Genomic DNA, 19,261 nt, shown 5'->3' on the forward strand with positions numbered 1-19,261 from the left:
AAACAAAACTTTCAAGAAGCAATTATGCTATCATTAATTCAGCCCAATCTTATCTATAGCTGCAGTGCTGTACAATGGTTACAAGAGTTTCAGGATTCTGTTCTGAGGGCACTATAATAGGCTGAATCAAAATGTTCGTGTTATGGTTCACATAATTCTATTTTGTGTATTTTACTATGTTCTAATTATCTAAATATTTGCTAATGCATATACGGTATATAACAACTTTCATTAACCAACACGTAGAATAAATTGGAATACCCCATTTCTTGCTCATTCTGAGTAAGGGATGGTCAATGATCTATCTCTCTTCTGAGGAGTTCAACAAGTTTTTATTTTTGGCCTTTCATTAATATTGATCTTTGAATGAGGAAGATAAGATGATTGTCTCTAGGCCATAAATGGGGCTGTGGAATCAGAACTATTTACTTATTTATTTTTATTTTAGAGATGGGATCTCACTCTTGCCCAGGCTGGAGTACAGTGGCAAGATAATAACTCACTGGAGCTTTCTTTAAACTCCTAGGTTCAAGAGATCCTCCCACCTCAGCCTCCCAAGTTGCTGGGACTACAGGCGTGTACACCATCACTACATAGCTGGAATCAGAATAATTTAGAGTTGGAAAGAAACGTAAAGGTTAACTAATCAGACCCTTTAGTTTAAAGATGAGAAAAGTGAGACCTGGAGAAGGCAAAGGCCAGAGACCATCTGGACAAGAGTTGGAATAAAATACTAGGCTACCTGATCCCCTGGCTTGTTTTCCAATAGAAACCCTCAATAGATGCCTCTCTTGGTACCTAATATTTAGTATAAGCTGGACAGGAAAAACAAGTTTGTTTAGGGTTTACCTATGTGATAGGGTTCCTGCCTTTTCCCACCCCCAGGCCTAAATTCAAATCTACTATAAAATCTAACGAAAACTGTCTCAAGGAAAGGGTTCTTAAATGAATAGAGATATAAGGACCCCCCCCCAACAACTTTGGAAGTTTTAATTTTAACTATTAATATTCACATAATTATAATATTCAGGAAGTTTTCTTACAAACTATTAATATATAAACTATTACAATATAATATATAAACTATTTATAGTATAATAATATATAATATTAGAAAGTTAAACAGTCCTAAGTATAATCAGTAGAGCAAGGAACAAAACAATACAGGAACTGTGTGTGTGTGTGAAAAAGAGAAAGAGACAGAGAGACTCTTTCCAGACTGGTGCCAGTCTATTAAGGAATGATGTTATTGTAGGTGGAAGGAGCAGGTTAAGGAAGGAAAGCCAAGGAGAACACTGTGGCCAAGAACTGTTATCAATTAACATTCTGAAAACCACAGCCCTACTTCTCTTCTTTGGGGATCCTATAAAATGAGAACATAAAGATTCACTGATTGAGCCAACAGGTGCTGGCTGCACACTGGTGCGGGTGGTAGGGAATAGGGTCCAGGAGGCTCACAACGGGATCCAGATGTCTGCTTCACTGGAGTGGAAAAATGTCATGGTGATTTCCACAATATATCTGGCAGGACAAGATGATGCAGAAGCCAAGTAAACTGCCTGAGAGTAGGCTAAGCTGCACAGAAAGAAAGAGAGAGAGAGAGTTTTAATTCAAGAGGTTTTGCTGAGCTAAGAAAGAAACAGACTAGCCCTAAATCATAGGTTCCCCTCTCAATCTGATGAAATGTCAATCCTGGGTTCTCTTGTCCTCTGAGAAGGAAGTCCCTACCTTTGGAAAAAGAAGCTGTTACACACCTCTCTTTTCCCTTTTGCTAGCTTCATCATTCCATGTGCAGTTCTGGGAAGGCAAGAACATTTTTGGCCTACCTCTTTGTAGCCTAGATAATGCATAGGTCAAATCTTGTAACCCCAAAATACCAGTGAGCTTTGGGCAGTAGCATATCAAGGAGTTGAGCCTAAAAGCTAAGCAAGAATTGGGAACACAGAATAGGAGTAAGTTTAAAGCAGGGTCCTCTTCCAGGGAGTACGTGGAAGCTAACAGAGTCTAGAACAGGGGCCAGTACACATTTGCTGCAAAGGGCCAGATAGTAAATATTTTAGACTTTCGTGCCATAGGGTCCCTGTCACAGCTACTCAATTCTGCCATTGTAGTGCAAAAGCAGCCATAGATGATATACAAATGAGTGTGCTCATGTTCTAATAAAACTTTATGGACAATGAAACTTGAATTTTATATAATTTTCACATGTTAGAGAATATCATTCTTTTTAAAAATTTATTTTCAACTGCTTAAAAAATTAAAACCGTTCTTAGCTCATGGGCTGTACAAAAACAGGTGGGCAGATTTGATTTGGCCCACAGGCTGAGTTTGCAGACCTGTGGTCTAGAACAACGTTGTCCAATATAAACATGAGAGTTGAAGCCAGACACAGTGACATGCATCTGTAGTCCCAGCCACTCAGGAGGCCGAGGCGGAAGGATCCCTCCAGCCCAGGGGATCTAGTCCAGCCTGGGCAACTTAGTAAACCCCTGACTCTAAAAAAATTCAATAAAATAAAAGAAATATAATGAGAGCCACATACATAATTTAAAATTTTCTAGTAACTTCATGTAAAAACTAAAAGTAAAAGGTAAAATTAATGTTAATATTTATTTAATCCAATATGTAAAAAACATAATTTCAATTTGTTTTCTTTTTTTTTTTTTTGAGACAGGGTCTCACTCTGCCACCCAGCCTAGAGTGCAGTGGTGTCATCACAGCTCACTGCAACCTCAAACTCCTTACCTCAAGTGATCCTCCTGCCTCAGCCTCCCAAGAAACTGGGACTACAGGTACGCACTGCCACGCCCAGCTAATTTTTCCATTTTTTGTAGAGACAAGTTCTCACTTTTGCTCAGGTTGGTCTTGAACTCCTGGCCTCAAGCGATCCTCTCACCTTGGCCTCCCCAGTAGCTAGGACTACAGGTGCGTGCCACCACGCCTGGCTAATTTTTTCTATTTTTTGTAGAGACAGGGTCTTGCTCAGGCTGCTCACAAAGAATATTTTTTTAAATGAATACAATTATACCTGTCACCTAGATATAACAATATTGCTATGTTTATTTTTATTTTTTTTGAGACAGAGTCTCACTCTGTTGCCTGGGCTAGAGTACCATGGCCTCAGCTTAGCTCACAGCAACCTCAAACTCCTGGGCTTAAGCAATCCTACTGCCTCAGCCTCCCGAGTAGCTGGGACTACAGGCATGTGCCACCATGCCCGGCTAATTTTTTCTATATATTTTTAGTTGTCCAGCTAATTTCTTTCTATTTTTAGTAGAGACGGGGTCTCACTCTTGCTCAGGCTGGTCTCAAACTCCTGAACTCAAACAATCCTCCCTCCTCGGCCTCCCAGAGTGCTAGGATTACAGGCGTGAGCCACCGCGCCCGGCCCTCAAGTAAAGTTTATCCAGAAATTTCCGTCATTCCTTAAATTTATTGAACATTCCACATAGGCATACAATCTGGCAAATTAAAACTCTCTTCACGTCCACCCGAGATCCCTGCCCAAATGTAAGGAAAGACCCGGGATGGACCTACTGGTTTTTGTGTGGAGAGCCTCCCGTTCCGGGTGCCAGTACACATGGCAGCAGGGGCCACGCGGAGGAACTGGCGGGGGAGGCGGAGAAGGCCGCGTCCAGGGGACAACCTCTTAGCAGTGGGCGTGGGGCCTCTGCTCTCCTCCCCTCAGAGGACTGTCTTTCGTCCTGTTCCTCTGCGATGGCAGCAAGAACGCAAGCGTGCCCCCTGCATGTGAGGCAGGACAGCACGGGCTACGGGGCGTGAGGAAGCAGATCCGCAGAGAGGCTGGCTCAGTGGGGAGCTCTGGGCTTCTGCTGAGGGCTGGGCCCTCGCGGACCAATGGAATAATCCTAAATAGAGTTGCTGTATTTCACATTATGAAATGTTCTCAGTAGGTAGCCACTGTTTCAAAAGATGCCTCTTTCTCCTTTTGCTGTTGCCATCTCATAGGTTTAAGTTTGGGTTAGTTTTTCTCCTCTCTGAATGGCACTCACCTGTCTGGTGACTGATAATTTCTTTGACTGGGATATATGGTTGTGGACTGACAAAAAGCTGTTCCATCCGTCTTCCATTATCAAAAACCGTCTCTCCTTTTTTGACAGGTGAAGAAGCATCTCTGGGAAATACAGAAGAATCGCTCATGAAGGTATTACAGGCCCGGAAGAAGCACACCAGCACTGAGCTGACTATTGAGCCAGAGAAACCCTCGGATAAAACTGCCATCAGCTTGTCAGGCTTCACAAACGAGCCGCTGGACTTCAATGACGAAAGTGATGTTATTAGTGCACTAAATTACATATTGCCTTACTTCTCAGAGGGAAATCTAGAAGATGTAGAGTCAACGTTATTACCGTTCATTAAACTGCTTTTTTCAAATGGACAAGATGGAGACAAGCCCCTGAGTCATCTGCAAAGCAATACAAAGACCCCCTCTCTTGAACCTGCATCCAACAATCCAGTTTACACAAACAAACTGAGGAAACTCTATTTTCTGAAAAATTTATTAGATGCAGAAATTCAAGAAAAAATTGATGATGTTAAAAAGAAAGAAAAAGCTGCCATGCTTATGCAGTCCAGCCTTTTAGGTCCCAAATTTAAACGCCAAATCTTTCCCAAAAAATTAGAAACTGCTGAACCACAGGAAAACAGCCTGGCAGAGACTGAGGGTATAGGGAAAAGGCGGCAGAGGATGAAGATAGTCCTCAAGGGGCCCAAGGGCATAAGGAAAAAGCTCCTAGAAGAGGAGAGAATCAGGAGGAAACAGAGTGCCTGGCCAATCGCAAAGGAAATTGCCGAAGCCAGAAGGCTTGGGAGACCAGTCCCGAGTGAACTGGAACAGCTTCCCGCGGTGCAGAGCCCCAAGAGGTTTGTGGGAAGCTCCTTCCACACCAAGCCTTCGTTCACGCAGGAGCATAAGGCAGCTGTCTCTTCTTTACTGAAACAGGACTCGGTGGGCGTGCCTGCTGCCCCCACCACTGCAAAACCCCCACCTAAGGTTAAAAACAAATCAAAAGACTTGACCGACACCATTTTTGTTTTAGAAGACGCAAATGCTAGAGTTAAAAGTATGGAGGCTGCTAAGCCAATCGTACATTCCAGAAAAAAATACCACTTTCATAAAACTCATTCCCATGTTGCCCATAGAACACTCAAGGGCAAACTAAGTCAAGAGGTCAAAAAGGAAAGTTCGCTCAAAAGACTGGTATTTGCAAACAGGCCTCCACTCTCTCCAGTCAGGAGCCTCATAAATTCCCCTTCACGTGAAGCTTTTTCATGTTCAGGAGACCCAAGTCATCAGGAGAATCCTTTTCCAGAATTATTTTCTCTTTCAGAAGTTTCTACAGAAAACACTGGTACATCCCCTGAAGGAAATACTTCTGAAGAAAACATTTCTGTAGGAAGCACTGCTGTGCCCGAAGAAGCTGTCCCTGAAAGCACAACCTACGAGAGTCCTTCCACTGCAGGGTCCACTGGGGCTGCATTCAACATAATGCCAACTGTGAAACAAGCCAGTGAACCCCAGTGGGAATACCACAACACGGGCGCTGACTCCACCCCCATGCCCCACGACTTTAGTTATCCCGTGCGCTCATCCCCAGGTGATCAGCTTGAAATTCAGCTAAACCAGCAGCTACGATCCCTCATCCCCAACAAGGACGTGCGAAAGCTCATTGCTCACGTCATCCGGACTTTGAAAATGGACTGTTCTGAGAGCCATGTGCACTTGGCCTGTGCCAAGCTCATCTCTAGAACAGGCCTCCTGATGAAGCTTCTCAGTGAGCAGCAAGAAGTGAAAGTATCCAAGGCAGAATGGGACACGGATCAATGGAAAACCGAGAACTATATCAATGAGAACACAGAACCCCAGAGCGAGCAGAAAGAGCAGGAGTCAAGTGAGGTGAGGACAACTGCAGAAACAGGATGGACTTTTCCATCGTTTAGCACAGGCCATGAAAACACCCACGCAGTAAGACCCGGGTAGACAAGTCCATGTTTTGTCCTGGCCATGACACTGATCTCCCACTTTGCTCATTTAGGGAATGAAACAGACCTAACACTCAAGATAAAGAAATTGTAGAGCAAAATGCTTGATAATAAGATTATGTAACACATTAGATTTGGTATGTTCTTTAAGAACCTGTAAGCTACTTACCTGGAAGAATGGGGTTTTGAATAGTTAGCTTTCATCCTTCGTATCTCTTTGTTTTGGTTTTTTTTTTTTTTTTTTTTTTTGAGACAGAGTCTCACTCTGTTGCCCGGGCTAGAGTGAGTGCCGTGGCGTCAGCCTAGCTCACAGCAACCTCAAACTCCTGGTCTTAAGTGATCCTACTGCCTCAGCCTCCCGAGTAGCTGGGACTACAGGCATGCGCCACCATGCCCAGCTAATTTTTTGTATATATATATTTTAGTTGTCCATATAATTTCTTTCTATTTTTAGTAGAGACGGGGTCTCGCTCTTGCTCAGGCTGGTCTCGAACTCCTGACCTCCAGCGATCCACCCGTGTTTTGGTTTATTTTTTAATTGTTCTTTCCTTTTTTTTTTTTTAGCTCACTAAAGAAGTTCCATGATGTGGCTATAACAAAAAACTGATCTTGGCAATATCTGTGACTGCAATAGTGATGATTTTAATTATAATTTTCTGTCTCATTGAGGTAAGGACAACAGTTAATTCAGGTTTCCAGAATATATCCTTTATAATAGATTCAGAACCCATGAATTGAAAATCAAATCTACTTTCCTACCTACATTTACTTGGCATTCCTCTTCAGTCACTAAGACTGAGGTATGCTTTGTTCTTTTATTGCAAAGTATATATCAAAGATTTTTAAAGTAACCCTGCTCCCAGGAGATCTCTGTGGATTGAAACCAAGTTAACAAACCATGATGCTATTTTGAGAAGTTAAGTTTAAGAAAACTAAAGTTGGTATGATAGCAAAATTTTTCCAACCCAAAACTATGTCAACAATTTGATGTACTCACCAATCACTCTCATTCTACCACTGATTTGTTTCTTTGTTGCTGAACTATATTATCTCCACCCTCACTGAGCTGTCATCACCCTGGGGAGAAAGGACACAGGCAAAGATAGAAGTGTCATCTTGTAGATTCATTAGATTCAGGTAGCATCCTCCTCCAGTGTGTAAGGCATTGTCTAAATAGGTCCAGTTAAAGCCCTGCGGCTAAACCCTGCATCCAGCTACTACTCCAAGGTGTGTCATATTTACGGTGGCTCCTTCCTGGAGCTTGCCTCTGTTTACCTTTTGTTCAATTTCATAATGGTCTATTACTTTTCACAACAGGCAGTGCTAGCATATTAAAAGGCTGGTTTAATAAGGTGACAATCATGACTCTACCCTACCAATCCAACCTAATTTACCTTTTCTCCTGTCGTGGCCGCCCTCCATTCCAGCCAAGGCAGCCCCACACCGTACCCCAGTCACACCTTGCCCATCCCTGCTTTCGTCTGCACCTCTGCCCATCTACAGTTCTCTTATTTCACTCTGCCTGTGGAAATCCTGTGAATCTGTCAAAAGCCAGCTCAAGTTCATCTTTCTTCTTGATGTCTTCCCTGAATACTCGAGCCTTCCTGGGCCTAGTCCCTCTGTGTGATTTGTCACCATTTCTTAGAGGCCATGGTGAAGCATTTTCCCCTCCCCTGAGAACTTAAAAATGTGGCAAACAAGTTTTTTAAAGACGGCTATTCGAGACAGAAACCCCTGGGTCCGCACATGAAGCAGAGCAGAGCTGCAAGGACCAGTGGCTCCCTGGCCCATGAGACAGGAGCGAACCTGGTGGAATGTACGGGTTGAGTGGCCCTTATCTGCATGCTCAGGACCAGAAGTGTTTCAGATATCAGATTTTTGAAATTTTGAAATATTTGCATTATACTTACCAGCTGAGCATCCCTAATCTGAAAATCTGAAATCCAAAATGCTCCAGTGAGCATTTTCTGGGAGTCTCATGTTGGTGCTCAAAAATTTCAGACCTTGGAGCATTTTGGATTTCAGATTTTCACATTAGGGATACTCAACCTGTATTAACTTATCTAAAGAAAAACATATCTATCTGCAGGAGGCTGGTCAGTAGTAAAAACTTAGAAAAAGAGACCAGCGTGGGCAGCGTCCATCCAACCATGGCAGGAGAGCGCACACGGCCTCAGGCGGCTGACGTGGGGTCAGGCCCACTGCTGAGACTGTGCCTAGGGGGAGATGGCCGCATCCGGCACCTCACTCAGCCCTTTCCATTAAACTCTGTATTCTGCTGATTCCTTTTGTTCTAATTCCGTTTTCACCAAGTCGCTTTCTGGTTGTACTTGAGCGTGCGGCAGAGGCCTCTCTCCACAGAGGTTTTGTCTAAGGAGCAGATGTATTTCTCATTGGCAAGGCATGATCTGGCATTCTGATTGTTGATCAGTCTTGTAATCTTGGTATGGTGACACTGCTCCAAGAGGAAGAAATGAATTGAGGACAGAGTCTGATTTCGGAGCCCAGGAAGCAGGGACCAGCATGGGGTCAGTTTGTCAAGGCCTCAGGAAGATGGTCCCTGGCCATTACCCAGACAGTACCCTCTGCATCATCTCCAGGTGGCATGTGGCCTTTTGCTTTTGCTTTTTTTTTTTTTTTTTTAATTCCTATAAACTCCTCTACTGCTTTTAGTTTCTATGTACAGTTTAACCTTATATTTGTATTTATATCTTTTCATTATTTCCTCTCCCCACTTAGATGATAAGCTTTTTGAGGATAAGGTAGCATGTAGTGTTTTACCTTTAGTAGACAAAGGCATTTCCAGGAAGAGGGATGTGGCATTTTGTTAATTCCACAATGAGGAATAATGCAACCTAATATTTATTTGAATTAGCATATAGAGTCTGGCAATAGACAATCCATGTGTTCCTAAGACTTTTGAAATGTCTTTTCATATTCCAAGCAGTGGAAGAAAATGAATAAATGGAAATGGAACAGCTCTGCCTAACTCTTTGGGTGACACATAATGGCAGATCCCTATCTCTCACCTTAAACATATATCAGTATATGTAAAAAAAGAAAAGTATTAGAAAGAAAATAGAAGGAATATTTTTATACTCATGTGATGGAAAAGAGCTTTCTACGCCTGATAGCACAGGCAGAAACCTTTGGTGGATTTGACCAGCTTGTCTGTGAGACCATTGGCAACCTTAGCCCTGGGGGAGGCCAAGCATGGGCTGGAGAGTTTTCCGTATACTGTCTGGTTTAATCCTCACAACGCTCCTGTGAGGAAGAGACCATCATCCCTCTTGTACAGATGAAGGAGATCAACTTAAGGCCCCAGTAGCAAAGCCAAACACAGAGCCCAGATCCCGCTCACTGCAAAGCCTGCATTCTTCATTACCATTCCGCCTCCTTAAAGACAAAAACACTGCAAGTATTTGAAACTTTGAAATACAATGAAAACCTTTGAAAGGATTGATATATTTAATATCAAAAGAGTGTTATAAATCAACAAGCCCAACAATCCAGTGGAAAAGGGAACAAAGGCTATGACGAGCAGGTGTGATTGTAGTCTGAGTCATCCCATCAGCGGCCCTCACCTCACGGCTTACCTGGTGTGGGGGCTGGGAAAGAGGCCGTCCCTGATATTTTCTTCTAGTACTTTCATGACATTGTATTATTTAAATTTTTTAACACATATGGAATTTGTTTTATTATTTGTTTTTTAGTATGGTTGAGGTAGAGGATCTTTTATTCTCTTACATGAATATCCAATTGTTTTAAAATAATTTTTATTGAATGATTCATTCTTTCTTCACTGACCTAAAACACCATCTATATCTGAAATCCATTCTCTTCCATTGATCCAGTTGTCTTTCTGCACCAGTACCAGTGTCATACTACTTAATTCCAGTTGCTCTGTGATATATTTTGAGTTAAATATTTGGCAGGTCAACCTCCTTCTCTTTGGTCTTATTTTTTTCATACATTTCATAGCTATTCTTGCATATTTTCTCTACCAAACATCAGCTAGCCAGTTTTTGTAAAAAACTATCATGGGATTGGAAGAGGATCACATTAAATTTGTAGACTAATTTGAGAATTGACATCTTTATATCATTCTAGGAACATGGTATCTCATGGTGTGTATTCATTTCTTCCTAATGTCCTTCAGAAGAGTTTTCATGTTTGCATCACATAGACCTTGCATCTCCTGTTAGGTAAAAGATCTTTGTATCTTTGTTCCTAAATACTTTATACATTTCTATTGTGTTTGTAAGTGGAATCTTTCTTCCATTTTCTAATTAGTTATTGGTGGTACACAGGAAAGCTATTGAGGTTTGTGTGCTGATCTCTTGATTTTATATATAACCACCTTACTGAATTTTCATATACTTCTAATAAAAAGTTGATTCTCTTGGGCATTTTAGATTGTCTATCATTTCATATGCAAATAGTGATACTTTTGTTTCTTCCTTTCCAATGCTTACAACCCGTTTATTTTTCTTATTGCATTGATCAGGACCTCCTCAACAATGATGAGTAGTAGCCATAATTGCAGGCGTCCTACTCTTGTTCTTGACTTTAAAACAGTGCTGTTGTTTAGGTTTGTGATAGGTACTTTGATCAAGTTAAGGATGTTTCCTTTTTTTCCTAATTGTAAGAGTTTTTATGAGGAATTATTTGTTATCTAAGACAGTCAATAAAATGTATTAAGTGCCAGCTGCATAGAAGATCCCAAGCTAGGTACAGTTGGCCCTCTGCATTATTGGGTTCCACATCTGCAAACTCAACCAACCAGTGACTCAAAATATTTGAATGAATAAAATAAAATAAAAAATAGAGTGTAATAACATAGCATTTACATTGTATTAGATATTATAAGTAACCTAGAGGTGATTTAAAGTATATAGGATGATGTACATAGGTTATGTACATACACTGTACCATTTTATATAGGGACTTGAGGGTCCTTGGATTTTGGTATTGGACAGGAGTTGGGGGGGATCTTGGAACCAGTACCCTGAAGATACCAAGGGAAGAGTCAAAGAATAATTAAGCAGGATAGAATTCCTATCTTCAGGCCAGGCACAGTGGCACTTCATGCCTGTAATCCTAGCACTCTGGAAGGGTGAGGCAGGAGGACTGCTTGAGGTCAGGAGTTGAAGACTAGCCTGAGCAAGCGCGAGACCCTATCTCTACTAAAAATAGAAAAATTAGCCAGGAGTCATGGCACGCACCTCTAGTCCCAGCAACTTTGAGAGGCTGAGGCAAGAGGATCACTGGAGCCTGGGAGTTTGAAGTTGCATTAGCTATGATCATGCCACTGTACTCTAGCCAGGGTGACAGAGCAAGATTCTGTCTCGAAAAAAAGAAGAATTCCTGTCTTCAAAGAAGTTATCTCTTAGCCTCACCTGTAGTCCCAGCTACTCAGGAGGCTGAGGCAGGAGGATCACTTGAGCCCAAGAGTTTGAGGCTATAGTAAGCTATGATGATGCCACTGTACTCTAGCCAGGGCAACAGAGTGAGACCCTTCTCTATTGAAAAATAAATAAAAAGAAGTTACCCCACTGGGTAGATAAGACTTAAAAGGAATGAACAAAGATTTGGAGATAGTGGCCATTATGATGGATAATCATGATTGTTCTCTTCCAAAACAGATTTATTTTAGAAGATCATCAAGAGGATCCTCGAGGAAGTAAATATTGGTCTGCCGATTTTTAAATTAGAATTTTAGAACTAGAGGAGAACTTAGAACTCATCTATTTCAGTCCCCTCATTTTACAGTGAGGAAACTGCCAGAGGCAGGACGAATACTTACTTACCCTAGTGCTTTGCCTGGTTCCAGCAAAATTAGCTCCCCAGCCAAAGCTGAGTTGGACAGGACTGGCAAGGACGCACATGCTGTCACCAGTCCTTCAAGGGAAGGTGGGGGAGTTGTGGTTGTGTCTGTCCCTGCTGGTGGTGGGCATCAGGCCAGGCCGGAGGCCTTTTCATAGGCTCTGGGGAAGAGATAGGGAAGGCCACATGATATGGGGGCAAGGGAGCTAGTCTCCTTCAAGGCTGATGGAAGGTAGAAGATATGAATCCTCCCTCTAGAGTGGCAGGAAAACCTACCTTCTCATCCTACTGGTTTTTGGGACCCCACTCTCTATTCCTTTTATCTCAACCTCATAGAATTTTAACTAGGAGAGACCTTAGAAAGTAGTTTGTCTCTTCCTTTTATAGGAAGGAAATAGAGACACAGAAAGGGAAATTATCTTGCCCCGTGGTCACACTGCTAGTGAGTATCAGAGAGAGCGTGGTCCCTTTCCAGCTGGGGGCTTCTCCATTGATTATACTCTACTTGGGCTGTGAGCTGCATTTTATATCACAAACAATACACATATGCTGTGTAGACATAAGTAGTTTCTAAAACAATGCACTCTGATTTGTTTCCATTCTGTTCATATTCAAAAAGGATATTTTGTCCTTTAAACTGATTTCACAGCTCACTCCCCAGTGACAGCCTACAGTATGGAAATCTGTAAGTCAGATAACTTTGCTAACTACACCCAGGCATTTGCTTGATGTGACTCAACTTATGGGACAAAGCTTCTAGGAAAATAGAAGCACTTTCTCCCTCACTTCCCAGCAAATGCTGCATGTGGGACTAAGTTGGAAAGGGACTGATGTAACACGCTTCTGGACAGAGTCAAACACTTCTGCCCTGTATGGTTGTATGGTTTGTTCACTGCATAAGAGCATGTGGCCAAGCAGGTAAGTGGGGCTGAAAATCCTGCCTGCACTCCATGCCAAGCCACACACAAAGGTCTCCCCAGTGACATTGCGGGGCCCTCTTGGACAGAGATGGAGAGCTTCTGGAATCCAGCACACATGGAATTATTTTCAGGTTCCCAGGTCTGTAGTGATGTTGCTCACTGTGATTGTGGACCAAGGTGCACGTTTAGTCCTAAGAAGACCAGAGATGTACGTCGTGAGAGACCTGGAACATGGCAGGAATCACTAATTGTCTTGTGTGTGTGTGTTTCCCCCAAGGGGCTTTTCATGGGCATGGTGGCCACTTTGGCTTAGGGATATGTACAGACCTCTCAGTGCCACACGCCAGAAAAATATGGCAGAGAAGCTACACGACAAGGAGTCTTCTGATGACAAGGAGATTGTCAACAAGGATGCAGGGTAAATGGCTGGGGACAATTTAGAATCGTATCTAAAATGAGGGATAATGAAAAGTTTAATTGCTCCTTTCAAGAGTGAAAGCCTTGGCGTTGTCTTGCTATCCCAGGGAGCTCAGGGAAGTTGTGGTGACCACAATGGTGGAGTCAGCTGAAGCATGGGAGGAGGACGAAGAGCAGAAGGAGGAGGAGGAGGAGGAGGAGGTGGAGGAGGAGGAGGAGGTGGAGGGGGAGGGGGAGAGGGAGGCATAGTGCCCCAGCCTGCCTGAGGCAGCCTGTCAATAAATTTTCATATATAACGTTTCTCAGCATTGCTTGTAAGAGCAATTCCACCCATATGGTAAGAAATTAAAATGTAACTAGTTAAATATTTATCTACACCTAACAAGGGCCATAGGAAAGAAAAGCAGGACTGAGGCCAGAATCCCTGGTGCTGGCCAACACTCCCCCAAGGGTGGTGTGGGCAGAGGACTCCCAGGGGCTCCCCCGCCTCATTGCCCAGCCTAGTCAGCCTCTGGGAACCTGAGAACATATCATCCTCAAATACAGTTGTTCTGGGGCTCTCTCCCTGGTTCATCAAGAACCAGTCATTTATGACATACTTGACCTCCTGCCCACAGGGGTCGTCCACCTTCTGGCCCCTCTCACAGGGTCAGTGGGGTTGCCAGAATGTTTGGATCGCTGAGCCTCCCTGCACTGTGAGGCCGAGTCCTGTCTTTTTTCCCAGGCCCTCAAACTCCTGTGTGACTGTGTGTCCTGTCTTGGTAGGGAGTTCTCCACCCTTTAAAGCTGGAAAATTCACATTGGTTTTTCTGTTTGTGTTTCCCTTTTAAAAATCCCAAGCCTTGGATAGCTAGCGGGGAGGTGCTGGGGGGCAAGGTAAAGAAGAACGTGTGAGAGCAGTAATTTCCCAAGACAGCCCTCCTGCAGCCTTTCTCGCAGAAAACGCGTTCGTTGGAGGGGCTGCGTCTCCACTCACAGGTTCTGCCCTGGCCACTCCTGACCCTCCCGCACCCCCAGCACCGCCCAGCACCAAATCCACCCACTTGCTGCCTCGCCCAACGCAGATCCATGGCTGCCTTGTTCCAAGTGGTAACGCAAGTGCAACTCTGCACAAGATGCAAGGGTTCCTCTGCTCCATCTTTAAAAAGTCATTAATAAATGACATTTAGTAAGTCAGTGAGAGTTAAGCACATTAGTGAGTAAAAGAAAATCTGAATGAGCAAGAATTGACACTCTGCCTAACTGAATGAATGGTGGCAGTTCAATAAGAGATGAAGAGCTGCGCACACCACGGAAGAACAGCACAGCCAGCCCCAGCGGGCCCAGCCGTTCGGCTGGGGAGCAGCCCAGCATGTGTGCCGGTGAGGGGTCTGGCAAAGTGAACGGCCCTCAGTTCCCCACCTGGCCGATCCATTCACCAGTGCTGGGCAAGACACACACCTGTTGTCTTGATGCCTGCCCCGGTGACCTCCCAAAGTTCCTTACTAAGAATGAAAAATGAGTGTCTTTCTCTGTGTGTTGACTTCAGTGAGCCATCAAACATTTACTGAAGGCCAGTCGAGGTGGCTCACGCCTGTAATCCCAGCTGTTTGAGAGACTGAGGCAGGAGGATCTCTTGAGCCCAAGAGTTTGAGGTTGCAGTGAGCTATGATGATACCACTGCACTCTAGCCCATGCGACAGAGCAAGACCCTATCTCAGCAGAAAACACTGAGTTTAAAGCAGACGACTGAATAGTAATAATTATAGGAAGCAGCAGTGGCAGCAGCCACCATTTACAATTTGCTTACTTGGTGCTAAGCCCTAGGCTGGACATTTTACAGCCTTATATCATTTAGCCCAACAATCCATGGGACCATCATCATTTGACAGATAAAGAAATGGCTCCAAGAACGTAGGCCACACATCCCAGACTATGAGTTAGGGTTTGAACCCAGGACTGTTAGACTCCCAAGCCTCCTAACCATTAGGCTTCCCTGCTGTAGGGTATAGGGCAGGAGCCTGGCCCGAGTGGGCAACCCTTTCTCCTTTTATCTTGCTTTGTGGCTTTTTCTAGGTACATATCTTTATTCTTGTAATATAGGCCTCTTGAAGGCAGCATCTGTGTTTGACCCAGCCAAATGTCCCTCACTGGGCTTTGCACAGTTCCTGGTACACAGTAGGTGCTCAGGAAGTGCAGAAAGGATGGATGGATGGAAGGCTGGGTCAGTGGTTGTGCTGATGAATACCCGGGTGGATGAACCGAGGGATGAGAGGGGAGGCCAATGGGCGTTTCCAGCCCTCTCGTTCCATCTAGCCTTTGAGCCTCGTCCCTTTCGTCTGATCCCTCCTGGCCCTTTCTCCTCCACTTCCCTTCTCACTTGACTTGGTTCCCTCTAAATCCTGACCTCCTCCTCTCCATTCTAAGAGCTGTGCCTGGCTTTTATAGAAAGCAACTTCAACATATCAAAGGTGAATGAAAATGCAGATGGCAGCTATGACTATGGCCTCTTCCAGATCAACAGCCACTACTGGTGCAACGATTACAAGAGTCACTCGGAAAACCTTTGCCATGTGGACTGTCAAGGTCTGGCCAGGGCCCCAGGGTGGGAGAGGTGAGAGAGGAGACCAGGCTCTGCTCACAGGACTTCTCTTTCCACCCACAGCCTGGGAATGCCCCCCGAGAGATGGTCCAAAGAATTAGGGAATCCCTTTAGTGAGCCGAGGGTTGAACTAGTGGCCCTAATGCCCATGCAGTTAGGAGATTCTGTAGAGTCCTTGAGTAGGATCCAGAAAGGCTCTGTACAGCCAGTGGTAGTAGAGCGGCTGCAGCAAACTTCCACTGAGAAGATATTACATACTAAGCACTTTACATGCATAGCTCACTTCACCCAACTTTCCAGGCAAACTATTTATGATCCCCACTTTACAGATGAGCAAACTGAGGCCCATGAAGAGAACCAGCACTGAAGGCCAGACTGGTGGCTTCAAAGGCTCTGTTCTAATGACTCAGTGGTACCATTTTCAGTTAATAGTCTGAGCAAAGGCCAAGTGCAAACTCTCCACCTTAAATCTGATCCAGGAGGCTGGATAGGGCCCATGACTCTGTCCCTCACCCCCTCCTTCACACTCTCACTAACGTCCCTGGGCTCCTTGCTTGAAGAGTCCCCCTAGTTAGGCAGGACTTTACCATGGCCTCTGTGCTGTCTATTTTGGCATTTCCTCTTCCTAGAACCCCACCCCCCCCACCAAACTGTGGGTGAACCACCATCTACCCTGGCTAGGAAGAATAGTAATGAACAGGCCCAATTCTCAGTCCTCCTGCCCCCTCCTACCTCCACCCCTACCCACCCCCAACCTCCAGCAGCCATTGTAAAGATGTCTAAATGGGGCCCTGAGAGGGAGGCCTTGGCTGGACTGGAAGTACTCAGCCGCTAGGTGGCATAGGGCTGTTCAGGGAGGGCCAGTGTCTGCCTCAGTTTGGGGACTGTCCTCTGTTGCCCTCACAGGTTTTCTCTTTCTCCCTTTCAGATCTGCTGAACCCCAACCTTCTCGCAGGCATTCACTGTGCAAAAATGATTGTGTCCAGATCAGGGGGCATGAACAAATGGTGAGGAGGACACGGTGGGACTAAGTTAGCGGGCAGAGCCCCAGGAAGGAGGACGTGGCAGAGAAAGGGGCAGTAGGCAAGGACTCATGGGCACTCCTTTGCCACATCTGAAAACATGTGGGATGGTGGATGGGCTTGGAGATCTGAGCTAGAAGACCTGAGATCTGGTTCTTTCTCTGATATTGTATTAAACAAAACTCTTTCGGTTGCAGTGACAGAAAACAACTTGAGCTAGCCGGGGGAAATTTATTCTGGGAGGATAAGGTGTCTCCCTGAGCCCACTCAAGGGGTGCAGCTGGGCCTCAGGAAGGGAATGAAATCAGGGCTGGAAACTGTCAGCAAGCTTTCCCTGGCAGGCTTTGGCTTCTTTTGGTGCGTTCGCTTCACTATGTTGCAGTCCAGCTTTCTCTGTTCCCCAGTCCACAAGACACACTATGTGCGCCCCATGTTTGTGTGCTAAAGTCCTAAACGACTGTAGGGTCTGAACACGCTCAGTTCCCACTCAAGTTCCTGGGATGGAGAATCTGATTCAGCTTAGGCCACGTGTTCCCCCTTGGTCCAATCAGCTGTTGGCACCACAGGCGTTTAGCCACTTAATCGTGGCTACCGCAGGAGCGCTCTTGCCAGGATTGGCAATTTTTTCTGTTAAAAGCATGGCGCTCATCAGCTGGGCAGACACCCCCAAAGCTATCAGCTTGCTAACGGGGGACATTCGGATGTCACTTACCTTCTCTGAGCTACAAACTAGGTATATAAATAGCATAAATGGCTGTCTCTACAGAAGATTGTCAGCATGGAGGGAGTCAAATGCTTTGCGTACTCAAAACACTGTGCAAAAGGGACATTGATGATTATTAGAACTGAGCCTCTCTGGAGGGAGAGTCAATGGCTGCACTTTTTTGTTTGTTTGTTTGTTGTGGTTTTGTTTGTTTTGTGTTTTTAGTAACTTTCAGCCCTGTAAAACAGTGCTCTCTCCCCATTCAGAGGGAGATGAGGATTTGAAACTGTGGAAGGGTACTGATCAGAGAAGAGGGCAAATACCAGGGATGAGGGACATTCACTGGAAGGATCAGAGGAGCCAGTGAAGGACAGACCAGAGGGCCAGTAACGAAGGGGATTCTGGGTGTTGCTCTGCATGGAAACTCACCAAGAACTGGGTCGTGTGTGTGTGGAGATGCTATGAAGTGGGAAGCAAGAACCGTGTCTTTTTTCTCCACAGGGTAGAATGGAGGTTGCACTGCTCAGGCCGGCCACTCTCCTACTGGATGACAGGATGCCGCCTGGAATGAAACAGGGTGCAGGCCCGCTGTAGAGTCATTCCAGGACTCCCGTCCTCACTTGGAGGTTCTTCGTTTCTTCTTCTTCTTGCCTCCGCTTCATGTTATTTTCTTCCCTTCCCATTTACAAGCAAAACTGATCAGATCCCTGGGAATAAATGGTTTTCTCGGGCTTCCTCCTTGTTGGCATCCGGGCCCAATCCCATGGTTCCTGTCTGTCATTTGCAAAACCAAGAGGACCACAATAAAGAAATCTATAGTTTTTGAAATATTAAAGCAGTGCCTGTGCAAAGAATGTGTTAATTTATTCATTATTAATTCCATGTATATTTGAGTACCTAATACAATAGGAGTATGCTGCTTACTAGAAGGAAGATAAAACATAACTATTGCTCTTGAGGTTCTTGGGGGTATGGGTCTGGTATCTGGGTGGAGAAAGGAGTGGTGAGATGGAGAAATGGTGATAGGTGCTAATGATTTTGGGGTGGCTTGTGACAATGGGCCATTAATAGAATTTAGATGATTAAAAATGTCTTCTCTGGATAGGATCCAGTTTGCTTGGAGGGTGCTGGTGTAGAGTAGAACTGCTTAAAGACAAGGCAAAGGCAGAAAAGGGACTGTTGGAAGAATGTCCTGCACATAGGCATCGTCAGTAAATGTCTGGCCTAACTGGGGTGTTATTCTGGCCACTCAAACTGCTTCAGCTATAAGATTTGACTATTCAGTAAGTAGTTCCCAGACTTTTGGATTTCACAAGCCAGTAAAATGTCAAAAAAATTAAACCTGATATTTCCAAGTTTTAATTTTAATGCCCAAGTAAGTGTATTAAAACAACTATTCTCTATTTATCAGCATCTTTTCATAAAACACATTTTTTTTTTTGGTGTCAGAATTGTAGGGAGGTCATGCTTGTAGAAGAATGAAATGAAATACATTTTATTTTATGAAATAACAAAACCCTGATTATATTGTCCTTTTCTCATTTAGCTGAGGACAGGTGAAAACTTCATCACAGACAAGCACAGGTCTGAGGACTATTATTTTTATAAAAATCACAGGAGACTTGTTTGCAGGGTTTCTTCTGGTTCTGACATTCTAGTTTAAAGAGTCTTAGGACTCTTTCACTCTCAGTAAGTAGCCGATTATGACGCCTAGAACACCCCTGCTCAGGCACCATCAGCTCCAGTGTTGGTGCCCTATTTGGACCCACTTTTTGATTTTTGTCCCCAA

The 19,261-nt window shown here is 44.4% G+C and overlaps 1 protein-coding gene and 1 pseudogene across 1 annotated transcript; both read left to right on the forward strand.

The window, feature by feature from the left end:
* The first annotated feature begins 4,009 nt into the window (after positions 1-4,009).
* On the forward strand, positions 4,010-13,415 carry LOC138392387 (leucine-rich repeat-containing protein 37B-like; annotated as a pseudogene).
* Positions 13,416-14,412: 997 nt separating this feature from the next.
* On the forward strand, positions 14,413-18,194 carry LOC138392388 (lysozyme-like protein 6). The gene is made up of 4 exons (XM_069483152.1): positions 14,413-14,527; positions 15,573-15,731; positions 16,676-16,754; positions 17,974-18,194. Exons 1-4 carry the CDS (start codon positions 14,413-14,415, stop codon positions 18,041-18,043), a joined length of 423 nt encoding a protein of 140 aa, XP_069339253.1. The 3' UTR covers positions 18,044-18,194.
* The last annotated feature ends 1,067 nt before the right edge of the window (positions 18,195-19,261 follow it).

The sequence above is a fragment of the Eulemur rufifrons genome, chromosome 9 (genome assembly GCF_041146395.1).
Source record: "Eulemur rufifrons isolate Redbay chromosome 9, OSU_ERuf_1, whole genome shotgun sequence".
NCBI classification, from domain to species: Eukaryota; Metazoa; Chordata; class Mammalia; order Primates; family Lemuridae; genus Eulemur; species Eulemur rufifrons.